The sequence below is a fragment of the Gymnogyps californianus genome, chromosome 1 (genome assembly GCF_018139145.2).
Source record: "Gymnogyps californianus isolate 813 chromosome 1, ASM1813914v2, whole genome shotgun sequence".
Classification (NCBI taxonomy): domain Eukaryota; kingdom Metazoa; phylum Chordata; class Aves; order Accipitriformes; family Cathartidae; genus Gymnogyps; species Gymnogyps californianus.
Genome location: NC_059471.1, coordinates 86379128 through 86392672, shown reverse-complemented (window position 1 = coordinate 86392672; position 13545 = coordinate 86379128). Strand labels below are relative to the sequence as shown.

General features: G+C 46.1%; 1 protein-coding gene across 2 annotated transcripts in view; it reads left to right on the top strand.

Moving 5' to 3' along the window:
- Positions 1–4021: 4021 nt before the first annotated feature.
- Positions 4022–13545, top strand: part of BCLAF3 (BCLAF1 and THRAP3 family member 3) — a 32500-nt gene continuing 22976 nt past the window's right edge. For both annotated transcript variants that reach the window (XM_050908313.1, XM_050908322.1), the window contains exons 1-2: positions 4022–4076; positions 12345–12418. In XM_050908313.1, coding sequence (XP_050764270.1) covers positions 12378–12418 — 41 coding nt within the window. In that variant the 5' untranslated portion in view covers positions 4022–4076; positions 12345–12377. The remainder of the gene's footprint in view (positions 4077–12344; positions 12419–13545) is intronic.

Sequence of the window (13545 nt, the reverse complement as noted above, 5' to 3'; positions counted from 1 at the left end):
TTGCCTTGTCTGGATGAGGTGTTACAGATTTGAAGTTATTTTGACAAGTAACCTCAGGAGTTGACCTAAACACCAGTATCTCATTTTCTGTAAAGTAAGAGAAAGAGCTGACGCTCCTTTGCTGGGGACTTGGAGGTTTAGCTAATTTTGTTCCACTGAATGATAGAAATATTTTTTTTTAATTACTATTAGAAGAAGCAAATGAGTAGCGTGCCTGCAAAGAATTAGGCAGCTCGCTCTCATTTCAATACAGGAGACATGCTTTGTGGTTTGGCGAAAGTATTTTGATAAAACTCAAAGAAAAAATCGTCTGGTTGCGCTAAGGGGTAGAGGTGGGTGAGAAGTGGAAGAAGAAAGCATAAATGCGAAACTCCTCCAAAAGCAGAGATCCAAGTTAATGAAGCCATGCAAGTCTTATCAGGAGGCATAACAAGATAGTGAAGTACAAACGAAACACTTCCCCTCAGATACTACGAGAGGTTGGCTTGTAAAACCACGATTACCCTTGGACAGCAGTTCTTGATGGTGAATCATGCCTTTGCAGATGTTGACTCCACCAGACCCTCTCTCACTGCTCTGATGTGCTTTTTCCCCGTAAGTGTTACCATCTACGGGCTCTGTCTGCAGACACCAAAATGAATTGTGTATGGCAACCAAGCTAACCCGCTCCCTACAAAGAGCTTTTAATTTCATGTATCTGGTCCACCTCAGCGGAGAACAGGCATCCAGCAGCGGCTGCTGTGGTGCTGAGCCTGGCAGTGCTCCCCAGCACAGCGCAGGCTCCCTTGCTCTGCCTGCTTCTGTGCCTGACCTTGCCGGGGATCAAGGAAAGTTTTATTTCCACTTAAAAAAAAAAAAAATTCACATAATACGGTTCAGCAAAGTTCAGCACCAATAGTAACGTTTTAGGTGGAAAACGAAATGCCTCCTTGAAAGAACAGATACGCAGGATCTGTCTGCTATCGAGGGCTAGTTTCTGCCTTTGAATTCTAGGTGACTTCCGTTCATCATTTCCAAGTATTTAGCATGCAAACTGCAGCCATGCTCTTTCCAAAGGGAACGTTTACTAAATTAAACATTAAAGGAATATGAAAGCTATTCTCTATTCTAATGATAGTTAATTAGAAAAAAACATGCAAATAGATTAAAATAATTAGTCTTAATAAGCAGTAATTGCCAAGTCTTGTGCAATAGAATAGCCTTCACAATTTAGAGATGGAGAATAATGATGCTGTGGAACTACTAATAGACACTGCTTTGAATATTAATTTAATTTGTAAAGTGTGTTTAAGTTCTTGTTTTCTTAGACCATACGGTCCCAACCATTGAGACCCTTGTGCACTTACTATCCATCAGGCTAGTATCCATCAGGATAAATGTATATTGGATCAAGACCATCTGAGGCGAATTCAAGTAAATAGGTTAATAATGAAGTTGAATAAAGTTGAAAGCTTATGTAATGTAGAAGTTTATCACATGCACATAGAGGTGGGTTGTCTGTACTTAGTGCTTTGGACCAGTTTTTGCTTCAAGTGAGGTGTCTGCTTAGTTTTAAGTTTCAGGGCAGCACTAGCCTCCCTACACACAGAGAACAGGCAAACCACTACACCAGCTGAAGTAGGGAATAAAACCAAATCTTTTTTCTGTTAGTTCGACTTTCCTAATCTTGAGAACGAAACCATAGCTGCCTAGACAGTGATTATCCCGCGTATTGTAAGAGCTATGTCAAACTGGTACTGCACGTTACCTGGTTGAGCCCCCCAGGCTGGCCCAGGTTTCTTTGGGAAAGTGCAGATCAACGGCACCTGCCCGCTTCAGTCTCACTTTCTCGATCGAAAGCTCACTCTGCCCAGTTCTCACCCCAAGCTCCTATTAACAAAAATATCAACATGGTGAAGAGGAAGCAAGCATTGCTTAGTGCAGCTTGCCACTCTATTTTTATGACATATAGTTCAGTACATCTTTTGCGTTCCCTTTTAATTGGGAGGAGTCTACTATTAAATTTAAACATAATCTTATAGTTCTATATGCTTTTCTTATGAGAATTTCAAAGTGTTTTGGTGAACGCAGGAAATTATTTTGTACGGCAGTCGTGCAGGGTTCCTCGTGTTTGAGCTAGTCTAGAAAGAACCGAGCAGGATTCCATGGACAAAGACAGCAACCGGATTTATAGCTGTGAAGAGGGATCCCTCAGTCCCACCTACAGCAACTCTGCCAAGGTTGAGAAGATGGAGATCTGAAGGTAATGCTCTGCTAAAAAATCAGTCCTATAAAAGGAGGGCAGGAAGACGTCAGCAGCTAAAGGTGCGAAGGATAGCCAGAGTTGGCAGCCCACGCTGGTATTGGGAATGTAAGGAAACTGAGACCACCTCTTTGAAGTACATCTAATTAAGGGGCCAACAGTAAGCAACCCTTCCTCTCCGCTCTTTATCCAGTGGATATAAACATCTAACTTCACCCTGTTAGGCCATGGTTTGACAATAAATGCAGCACTATGGCTCTGAGCTGGATCAGAAGTGTCAAGACTACGTAACACGGAGTCCTGACTCTGGCTCTTTTGGGGCTTTAATTAATTTGTTTAAAAAAAAAAAATGTTGACAGGCTAACATGGTTGTGGCAAGCTTTACACCAGATCAACTATCATCTGCCTGTGCTGCTGTAACGATGCCCTGTCAGGGATCGCCCATCTGCCTGCAGCTACTGTAAAAATACAAAACCAGTATCAATTCTATGCTTGGGCTAAAGCAAAACCATGTGCCTGCATCTGATCTGAATCAAATTTGTATTAAGGAGTTGATCTGACAACGCACCAAACTAGTATTCACGATCCTTGACCAACAGCCTTGGATGCCTAATGTAATCTAGATAGCATCAGTGTCTCCTTTTACATGTGGTTTTGCATGATCTTTAAATCTGTTTCTGGGTGGTTTTCTACCATAAAGAGACACTCCGTTTCGAAAGGGCTTCAGTACGTGTCGGTGTGTGCTCCCGCTGTTTGCAGCTCCTGAAGAAAAAACTCACTCGCTCAAACGCCAAACCTGTTAGGCCTGCTGGGTATCATGACCGGCCATCAATGGAGTGCATCCCGGTGGCCTAGAAAGGAGAGCGTTCGAATCGCCGGGATGGATCCGATCTCCCAGGGAAGGAGAGCGCGGCAATACTGCAGCACACGCTCGGACGGGCACTCCAGGAACTTGGAAAGAGCCTCAGAAAAAACCACCGAAGCCTCGCCACAGCCGCCTCAAGCCTCGCAGCGGCATCCCGTGATGGGTAAGCCGTGGCCGCGCTACCTGCGGGCCGGCGGGCAGCGCCGAGGCCCTGTCTGCCCGGGCGGCGTGCGGCCTCACCGCAGCACCGCACGCACCGCAGTGCGTTTACCCGTAGGGCCTGACCCGTAAGGCCTCGGGCGGGCTGCTGGCCAAGCCTTTCCTGCCCGACCCACCGCGCCGCAGCCGACACCGGACAAAGGGCTGGGAGCCCGGCGCCTCCCCGGCAAACCCCGGCGCCTCGGGCCTGACCCGCCTCGGCCGCCCTTGGCCCCGCGCGGGAGGCGGCAGCCGCTCCCCGGGCCCGAGAGGGGCCGGGTGGGAAGCGTCGCGGGAGGGGGTCTGCTTTTCACGGGGCTTTCCAGCTGCGGGGCTCCTCAGAGCTCTGAATACCCCCACAGGAAGGGCCAGGGCACGCCTGCGCTGCCGCGGCCGGGAACCAGTGGCCGGCACGGAGCTGCCCAGCGCCGGCCCCCGACAGCGCCCAGCCCGGGCGGGCGAACGGCGGCTGCGGGGCGAGAGGCCGCACGGAGGCAGCCGCCAGGGGAGGGGAGGGGAGGGGAGGGGAGGGGAGGGGAGGGGAGGGGGAGGGGCTGCCGCCGCCCGCCCGCCCCTCCTCTTCCGGGGCGCCCGCCCTCCGCCCGCCTTTTCTCTCCGCCGCGCCCGTGAGGAGCAGCTGCGGTCGGCGCTGCCCGCCGGGACCCGCCCCGCCTCCTCGCCGGGCACCTGCTCGGGGCGGAGCGGCGGCGGCCGGAGGAGCGGCGGGAGGCGGCGGCTCCGGAAGCGGCCCCGCAAGCGGCCCCGCTGGTGGTGAGTGCGGCGGCCGGCGGCGGCTCCACGGCCTCGGCGGGGCCTGGTCAGGCTCGGCGTGGGGAGACGGCGGGGCGGGGGTCTGGCCGGTGCCGCGGGCAGGGTGAGGCGGAGCGGGAGCCGGAGCCGGGTGCTTGGGGCCCGGAGGCGGCGGCGGTCATTGTCCCTGTCAGCGCCGCCTGCGCGCCCGAAGCTGGAGGGGCCCATCCCCCGCCCCGGCGGCCGGGAAGGAGCGGGCCGGGCGGTCGGGCCGGGCCCCGGGGGCTCTACCGGGCCGGGGTGCACGAAGCTCTATCGTCCACCGGAGGGCCTGCTGGCCTGCTCGGCCCGGGGGGGGGGGCGGTGGCGGAGGCGGGTGGGAGGTGCTGCTTTCGTTCCCCGCGGCGACCTGGGACGTGTTGGCCGGTGGCAGCGGGTGCTGAGGGGACAGGGGGTCAGCTGAACCCATGTTGGATCTGCTGATGCCTGGGTAGCCTGGAGCAGCGGCATCCGTAACCCCGTGCGTGTGCCTGCGTATGTATGGGTGTACATATGTATATGCACATGTACGCCTGTGTATTTTGTGGTACGATGCACGTAGCTCAAGCATTCAGCGAGGCTTGGGAGGGCCAGGAACAAAGCATGGGGCGGCGGTAACAAGACGCCGTGGGGCTGTCAGCACCATGCCCCTGTGTCTTGATAGTTCCAGAAAACCTATGTTGCTGTGAACCCCCTGGCTGAGCAGCAGAGCTGAGGTCACTGCTTGCTGTTACTGTAAGGACAGCGTTTTCTTCAGAGGTGAGCAAGGCATAAATACCAGCAGTCCGTGTTCCTAGTGATTTATACGTTGTTGCACACAGATTTACTCCAGTTAGTGCATTTATAATAACTTAAAGCAGTACAGGTTTTGTATAGCAGTCATATCTTAGTTTTAGTGTGTCTTTGGTTTAGCTTAGTATATTTTAAGGATTGAGTCAAACCAAAGCAAGATTAATTACTGCTGACTTGACCAAATCTGTGGGTTTTGATACTTCTTTGGTTGGTTTAGTTGATTATGCACAATTATTCATATGCATCTGAGGGGGCAGTAGTGTCTCAGGAGGAATCAGTGATAGCAGTCTCCTCACTTGGCTCAACTCCATCCAGAACAGCAACACGTAATTTTTATCGCAGTTCTTAAATGCCCCGAGTCACCTGTAAATATAGTTTAGGTTCCTGAATTACAAGGGTTTAAAACAAAGGCTACTCAAATTGCTGGGAGATTTTAATTACCTGCTTACCTTGTGTGTTTGTGGGCCTCAAGGAAAAGTGAATCTTTCGTGAAAGTTTTGCTGGGTGTGGACGGGTCGAGGAAGAGGATGCCAGGAAAGGAGGGGAAGAAATATGCAAAAGGCATGGAAGGATCTCTGGTGACGGAAACTGCGTTGTGGCAAGCTGTGAGACACAGGGCTGGGCAGAGAGGGGCAGAGAACATGGATGACTAAGTCTTTCCCCTTGTTTTCATCTTTCCACTCTGAAGGATGAAGCTATGAGGATTTTTCTGGGGTTTTTTTTTAATATTGGTGTTGATGAGGTGAGCTGAAACTAATTAACTTCCTTTAGAGGCACACCCTGTTATCCTGATAAACGGCTGTCTGTCTTAATGAGTGTCCATGCGCTCCTCCACATCTGCCTTCAGCAAAATAACTGGTATTTCTGCCACCGCTTTCGTAAGAGCGATCAAACCAACTCTCCGTCCGCCTGTGCTGTGAGATGGGCTTGATTTCTGTGCAGTCTTGCCTTGTGGGTGTTCACCTGTCAGGAGGTAACGTAGGCTGGGTTGGTGTCGCAGCAAGCTGGCAAGCGATGTGGTTGCACACAGTTAGGTTTGCTTTTCCTCTCAGGTGGCAGCAGGCGCTCGCTGTCTGCGGGGAAGGAAGGAAACGTGCTGGGAGTCTTCCAGCAAGAGCTCATTTCTCTGGTGTGGCTGAGGGAGGCAGCCCGGACTTCGCGGCCTCCTGGCAGCGCTGCTGTGTGGCATTGCTGATTCTGAATAAATAAGGGGTTTCTTTTGGTTTTCTGGTGTTTTTGTGACTTAAGGTGAAAAAGCAAAGGTCTCATCACGGTTTGTACATGTTGAAGAGCTTTCGGTAGGCAGGAAGTTGTTGTGGTTTGTTTCTGGGACTATGACAGGAGGAGATTTAACAGGCTTCTGGCGTCCCCTTAGAAACTGGTAGTCAGAAGCAGCTGGGGATGGTGCTGTGACATTTAAAGCTCTGTAATAGACGAGTGTTACATGCCTCTAATACAATGCATTATAGAAATGGCTCACCAATATGTTTATGGGTTGTGCTTTCTTTGTGTAAAAAAAAAAAAAAAGTATTTATTTGAGAGAAATACCTAATTTATTATGTGATACAGATTTATCCTGCTCAGTCTTTCCAAGTTGGCATTGTAATCTGTTTTTCTGCAAAGGTGAGGCATCGCCTGCTAATTAGCGTCATTAAATGGGTTAGTTTTAAATGAGAGCACGCTGAGCTTAAGTTACATGCTCAGTAGATCTACTCAGTTATTTTTATTCTTTTGTCAAATACGCAGGGGAATACTTTCTGTGTATCCCAAGTAATTGCTTAAAATTTGTTTAGTTGTCCATTAAGAAGTACTGTATACTTCAGCTAGGCCTGTACTTCCTGTAATAGGTCTTCATCCTACTGGGAGGAGGATGGGGAGCAATCATCTTTATTTAGATAGATAGATATCCTGTATAGCAAGCAGAGGGGAATGATGCCCGCATACTGCCACTGTGTGGGATGGTTACCTCACTACCATTAGGCCTGGTTGTCTGTTAATGATCCTTGATATTGGGATATAACCTGTGTAAAGCCTGCCTTCTGCAGCTTGTGCCAAGGAAAAAGGATAAAGCTGAGAAGGAGGACAAAAAGTTCTCTAAAGCTGCAGTGGCTGCAGTTTTGGAAGGCCAGAGGGGACCCTATTTCTCAGCAGGCAAACTGGAGCATTGGAGCTCACCTCGCTCGGGTTGTGGCACACTCGGCAGGAGCATGGACTTGTGGTGCTGCCTCCCGCCATCACTGCTCACCATTCCCAGTTGCAGCTGCTTGGGGAGATGCTGTGGACCAGATCAGGAAACTTGGTAAACATAGCATGGGATAAAAAGAGAGAGAAAGGAAAGGGGAAGGGGGGGGCAGGGGCGGGGAAGGAATAGCCCTGTCCTCTCCCTGGTAGTGTTATCTCCAGGCTGTGTTGCCAGTGCAACTGAGGCTGCAGTGGTCTTGGGGGTGCTGCCAGACCTGCTACAAAATATTTTGGAGATCCAAAGTATAACCTTGGAGATGTGGAAGGTGCTCTGAGAGTGACAGAAGCCCAGGAGAAGGGATCTGTAGTCAAAAAGAGCATTCATTGAATATTGGAGAGCTGTGAGGAAACTGAGGATGGAAGTTTGGATCTCAGTCGTTTGCATTGATCTGTTACCTGCTGTGTTGTCTGAAAGAGGGAATGGTTTAGAAATCCCTCAGTCAAGTTTCATTTGCCTCTGCTGGGGTCTGTGTGTCCTTGAGCTAAACAGCTGTTCTAGCTTGTAGCTTTCAAACCTGTCACATACATCCTGCCCTGAGGTGATGTGCCTTGAGTTGGTAGTCACCTCCGTGGGTTGGCAGAGCTGTAACTCAGCTTAAGGCACCTCTCTGTTGCTGAGGCAGCAATGCTGGAGCATGAGCAGGGTTGCGCTGCACACTTCGTGACATCCTTCCTCCAGCCCCTGCAGGGTTGGGGGTGGTGGATGAAGGTGCCAGTTAGGAGCTGTGGTTTTGAGGTTGAAGGTGTTTAGCAGAAAAATCAGGGAGAAATGGGTGTATGAGGCTTAGCGCAGCACTGGGAGCCTCTGCCTGTGGTGATGATACCCAAGCCAGTCTGGGACGCATTGGCTAAAGGAGATGTGAAGTCCTGTTGCAGGTTCCAAAATGTTCAAGCTGGTTTGCTGGGAGATGTTTTTCTGTTCTTACGCTCTTTCCTGGGCATTTGCTGTTGGAGGTGATAAGATTTGCCTGGAAGCTGAATGGGCAAGAACATGCCAGGCTTGTACCCTGCCTGGACGGTAGCTGGGGTCGGAGCCACACGGGGCAGCCTTTGAATCAGCTATTGTAACTTACCTACTAGAAAAGTTGCCAGTTCTATACTTTTCATTTAAGGATAGGGTAAAAGGCTCTCTGTATTGCAGGCTTCAAGATCTTTCCTTTTTTTTTAAGTCTGGATTGCAGCTGAGCTTTTAATTTGATTGTATTTCTGTCAAATACTTGGCTGTCTTGGTGTTCAGACTCTCAGTTCCTGGTTTCTCTTTCTTGACAGACACTGCAGCAATATATGCTTTGGCGTGTCCCTCGCAGCTTCCAATTGATCCCTGCCTAGAAGACAGTCAATGAAAAGGTTGCAGCTGCTTCTTATCTTTTTGGGAGGAGTGAGAGACTAGTGAGCTAGGTAGTTTTTGCAGCAAGGGTCAGTGTCTGTCTTCCTGTGTGATCCAGCCTATGAAAGACTTGCTTATCCCTTCCGCTAAAAGATTTGGGAGGCAGTGGCAATGGCGGTCAGGCAATCCCTTACAAGGGGGTGAGGAATGACATCTCCCTTTACTACAGGTGAAATGGCAATTGAAGAGCAGCTCCTTGATGGTAAGCACTACTACTATTGACCTGCCACCTTCCATGATCTGTTGATCTTCCAGAATCTGTTGTAGATGATGGAAGGCACCCAAAAGGCATGTAAAGCAGTCCACGTATTTATGATCTGTTTACAGGAGAGTTAACTACTTCTACTCAGTCTGTGCTCTATCTGCAAGGTTTTAGCTGTTTGGGGCTTGCTGGTGTGCGGCTCTTTGCATTAGGAAGAGCTCCAGTTCCCCTCCATTCAGCTGGATGACTGCAGTCATTTGTGATTTCTTGTATTTCATGCTGGAGAAAGTCAAGGAGATTGAAGATCGTTCTGTTCAGGAGAGCAAGTTATTAAAAATTTCTGAAAGAATGTGTGTTCAGGTTGGCACATCCCATACAATTTCTGGTCATTTTCAAGTTACTTCTCTCAAGATACTCAGTTCAGGTCTGTAGTAGATACTACAAGAATTTCCTACTTGTCAAAGCACTGATCTCTCAAGGGTGGAATGAAAGGAGAGCTGGCAGCAGGCTTGAGGCCATTTCTCCTGAGAGGGAAGTTGTCTGATTTCAATTCCAAAAGTCAAGGAAAAGAAAATAAAAGGTGGGGTTCCTATTAATATCTAAAAACTATCTAAGCACAGTTACTGATAACTCCTCCAATGAGTCACTTATTGTTGTAACACAACAAACACAAGCAGCACTATGAACCTAATAATATTTCTTTGTAGTTAAAAAAATAGTTCTTCATGCTTTCATACTGACAGCATCCCATAAAGTACAGCAGGAGGACTTGATAAAATTCAGAACCCAGAGCATAGCAGGTCCCGGCACCTCTGCTCCAACATGACCTGGCCTTTCAGAAGCACCTGGATGGCTGACTCGAGAACCATAGGGCCTTCACTTGATTCAAGTAATTCTGCTATAGACAGCCTTGCTACCTGGTACCATCCTACAAAAAGCTTGCTTTTGGAACTGTGTTGCTGGTCTAGGTGAGATGATTTAAACCTGAATTTAGCAATGTGCTTAAAAATTCTGTATAGATTGATTTGTGATTCTGGTGTTACACTGGGAGTCTTGATTGGGGTTGAGTGTCTGCTGCCTTCGTATGCTGCATATTGCATCTGAATGTCACTGAGAGGAAATCATATTGCGTGGGTCACTTTTTAGGAGGCGCGTTGAAATGAATGCTTTCTTTCCACTAAACAAAGGGAGTGTCTTCATTGGAAATTACAGTAGTCCTCTTTATCCGAAGGCAAGATCTAGGACATGCTGTCACAGTCTTTCTCACGCTTTTAGTACGTTTGTTTAGCCAGTCTCAAAAGAATAAGGAATCTCTCGTTATGTGTTCAGTTTCTAGCTTGATCGTTCTGTGATGAGAGATCCTGGCATATCAGGTTCTGTACGATGGCTGGGTGGGGTTTAATGGTACTTTTGTCTTTTTGGTGTTTACATACTCACTTGAAAATGAAGGATAAAGTTCAGAACTGAAGGGAAGATAGAAGGAAAGAATTTGAATGGCATATAAAACACTGTCGCTTTTTAAAGTTTACAAGAAGAGAGGGAAGTAGTGAATCTTTGAAGCTCGTGGGACATGCACCTCTTTGAAATGTGTTAGCCAGGGGGTGTGTTTTTGTTTCTGAAATACTGTTCAGTTTGGTAAGGTGTGTTTTTATGGGTGAGAAGTAATATTGTGACCAAAATACTTTCCTTTCTTTGAAAAATAATATTTAATGAGCGTACTGGCATTGGAGCATCATATTTTGGCTAGTATGATCTTCAGGTAAACAAAGGGCCTGAAGTTAATTCATGCTATGTGGTCCTCAGATATATACCTTTAGGATCTAAGAGGCAATGCTGACTTCATGTTTGAAAGTTCAGGGAACAAATATTGTAAGTTGTCTTTGCAGTACTTTGGGGTTGGGGTGTTTTTTGCTTCACTATCCCTTGCAACACTTCTTACAACTTCATGCCTTGTCACATGGAAAGATTCATTGTGGAGCAAATACTCTCATGGTAAACAGGAGACTGTTGAGATTTTAAAAGATAAATTCAAGAGGCTTTTCTCCAGAACGAAGCTATTGCTATGTCTTACAAATAATTGTCTGATTAGCTTGTGGTGCAACTTAATGAGCAGGAAGTGAATGTTTCCAGAATCACTCTGAAATGTAGTAGACAGCTTGTCTAATGTCCACCTGTGGTGGTAGGCATCGGAAGTATGCTGTACATTCTCCTCTAAGATACTGCTGTTTTAGCCATGAGCTAATCATACAAAAAAATCAGATACAGCAAGGGGTAATATTTTATTTGACCAATTAGTGTGATTGGTGGGGGGGAGGCACTGGGTCAGGCATGCGGGTGCATGCTACATCTCCAGGTTTCTTATGTGCCTTAAAGCTTGCTGTTTTTTCTCCCCTTTTAATCTTAGTTAGTCAGGTAAAAGATTTAGTTAAAGAAACGATTTGAGCACTGAGAGTGTCAAAAAGGCCATACTTGGCCAGTCCAGACTAGTTTTCTGTCTCCATGAGTGTCTGTGAGCAAATACTTACAGAAGATACCGAGCACGTATAGAGTGACATTGACCTGGGTGTATTCTTCCAGTTTCAAGTGACTGGTTGTTCATTAATTTCAGAGCTGTTGATGGATCTGTTCTTGTATCTATTTATATTTCTGGCCTTTAGAGCATCTTGTGGTAATTAGGAGCTGTAGGCATGGGTATGTGGTCCAAATTCCAACTTTTAATCAGTTACCTGATAATTTCACTCTGCTTTAATCCTTGTGTTTGCTGAATAATGGTCATTCCATTCCTATTCACCAGTCACCTTACTGGTGAGTTTGTATATCCTTCCATCACTTTTTTTTTTCCAAGTTTCTAGTATCTTTTTGCAAAGAAGAGCAAGAAGGGTAGATTCCACTGATATTTTTCTCATTCTTCCATAGCGTGTATGAGAAGGGATGCCTAGAGCTACTTCCAGGATTCAGGAGCAGTGCTTTCTGTCATAGTGCATCCACTATATATTTAAATGTGTGTCTAGGTAGTAGGTTATTAACAAGTTACGTATAAAATAAAAAGTGATCTTTTGTACATGGTTTTATTTGGATGATGTGTGTGATGATAAAGCAGTTAAGACTTGATGGAGCAGTTAAAGCTTACAGTAGGTCTGTAACCATGTAAAAATATCAGCGTATATTACAAATTTGAAGTTCAGTATATATGAAGTTCGGAACATAACTTGATGTAAAACATTTTTCTTCGTAAACTTGACTTTAAAGCTGGCTCCCCTCTATCATATATAGCATTCAATGCATACTAAGAATTACAGCATTTTTTCAGTTGCTGCAGCTTGCTTGTGAGATTATTAACATTTAAAAACAGAGGGAATAGACAGCATTACAAAATGGAGAGAAAAAGGGAGCAATGGTCAAATATTTAAATCTTTGTGAAGAAAATAAGCTGTGTTCTGAGATCAGCAATTAGGAAAAAAGTTACTTGCCTTAAAAAGGGAATTAGAGGTAAAAGTAAAACATCCTAAAAATATGCCTCACCCCAACCTTGAAGCATCTAATGCTACATTTGTTAAAAACAACTGTCCCTGTTGCAATTTGTAGTGTGATTCTGTTATCAGACTAGTAAATTCTATCACTTTTACAGCTTCAAGAAACTCATATAAACACGTGAGAGAAGATGACAAGATCTAGGTCAAGATCACCACGATGGAAACCAAGGTAAATATTTATCTGTAACTTGTGTTCTGAAATGTAGCTCTATATAAGGATTTATCATTAGGACTTAAAACTTGCGTAAAAGAAAGAAAACTGCATCCAGAATTGCAATTTGTAAAGTGTATTTTATAAATTATAATTTGTTTTCCAAACTGAACACCTTCTGCAATTTTTTCCCCAGCTCACAATTTTATTATTATGATTTTTTTTTTAAGCTGGAGGTGTTAAGGTTTTGCTGTCTACCAAGAACCTTGGTCAGCTTGCATGTTTTGGGACTTGGAACTACCTTAAGCACAAAATCCAGGCACCAAACTAGTTAAGGTTATTTTTACTCAAGCACCACCTGGTGCACTTAATGTCTGTAGCTCACTTCTGTTTTGTGTCTTGGTCTACAGGGAGGGCCAGATCGACTGTTAAAAAAATACTTCTTAGTTCAAACACCTCAGGCTTTCTGAGCCTCTGGGGCTGATCCGCAAATTGATCTTCGGCACAGTTAGATATGCCTTGGAGCACAAAGCGAACTTAAAACACGGGAGTCGGTGCCCTTCTTGGACACTAGCCTAGTAGCATATGTCATTGATATATGTCGCCAGAATAACATGCAGGTTACTTTATGCTGTTAGTTACCTGCCTAATTTTTAGGGCTTGCAATGCCAATTTGAGATGTTAAAACTAGGAGGCTGGAATATGATTTTAAGCTTTCAAGAGCTATTGGTGTGTAATATGAAACTACTTTTTTTGCTGGTTTTGGGTTGCTTTTCTAAATGGACTAAGTTGTGATGACCAAGACCAAGGGAGTTCGTTAGATAACACAGAAAAATGTGTGTGGGTTTTTGTTTTTCTTTTTAAAAAGAGAAATCCTATCTACTTCCATACTAGAATGATAGTTGTCTATAAGTCCTTTGAGTGAAGGGCATGGAGGAATGCCTCAGCTCTCATTAAAATGCAAGCCTTAACCAGAACAACATGGGGCAACAGCAGCAGTATGGGTGCTATTGGAAGTTAGCCATTATAGCTTTATGAAGATCTGTGGTTCTGAGTTTGAACTCATTTGCAGAAATGGAGCAAATAATTATGCCAAATTGTACATTTGCAGTATGTGTACAAAGGGAGTGACTTCGTTGAATCTT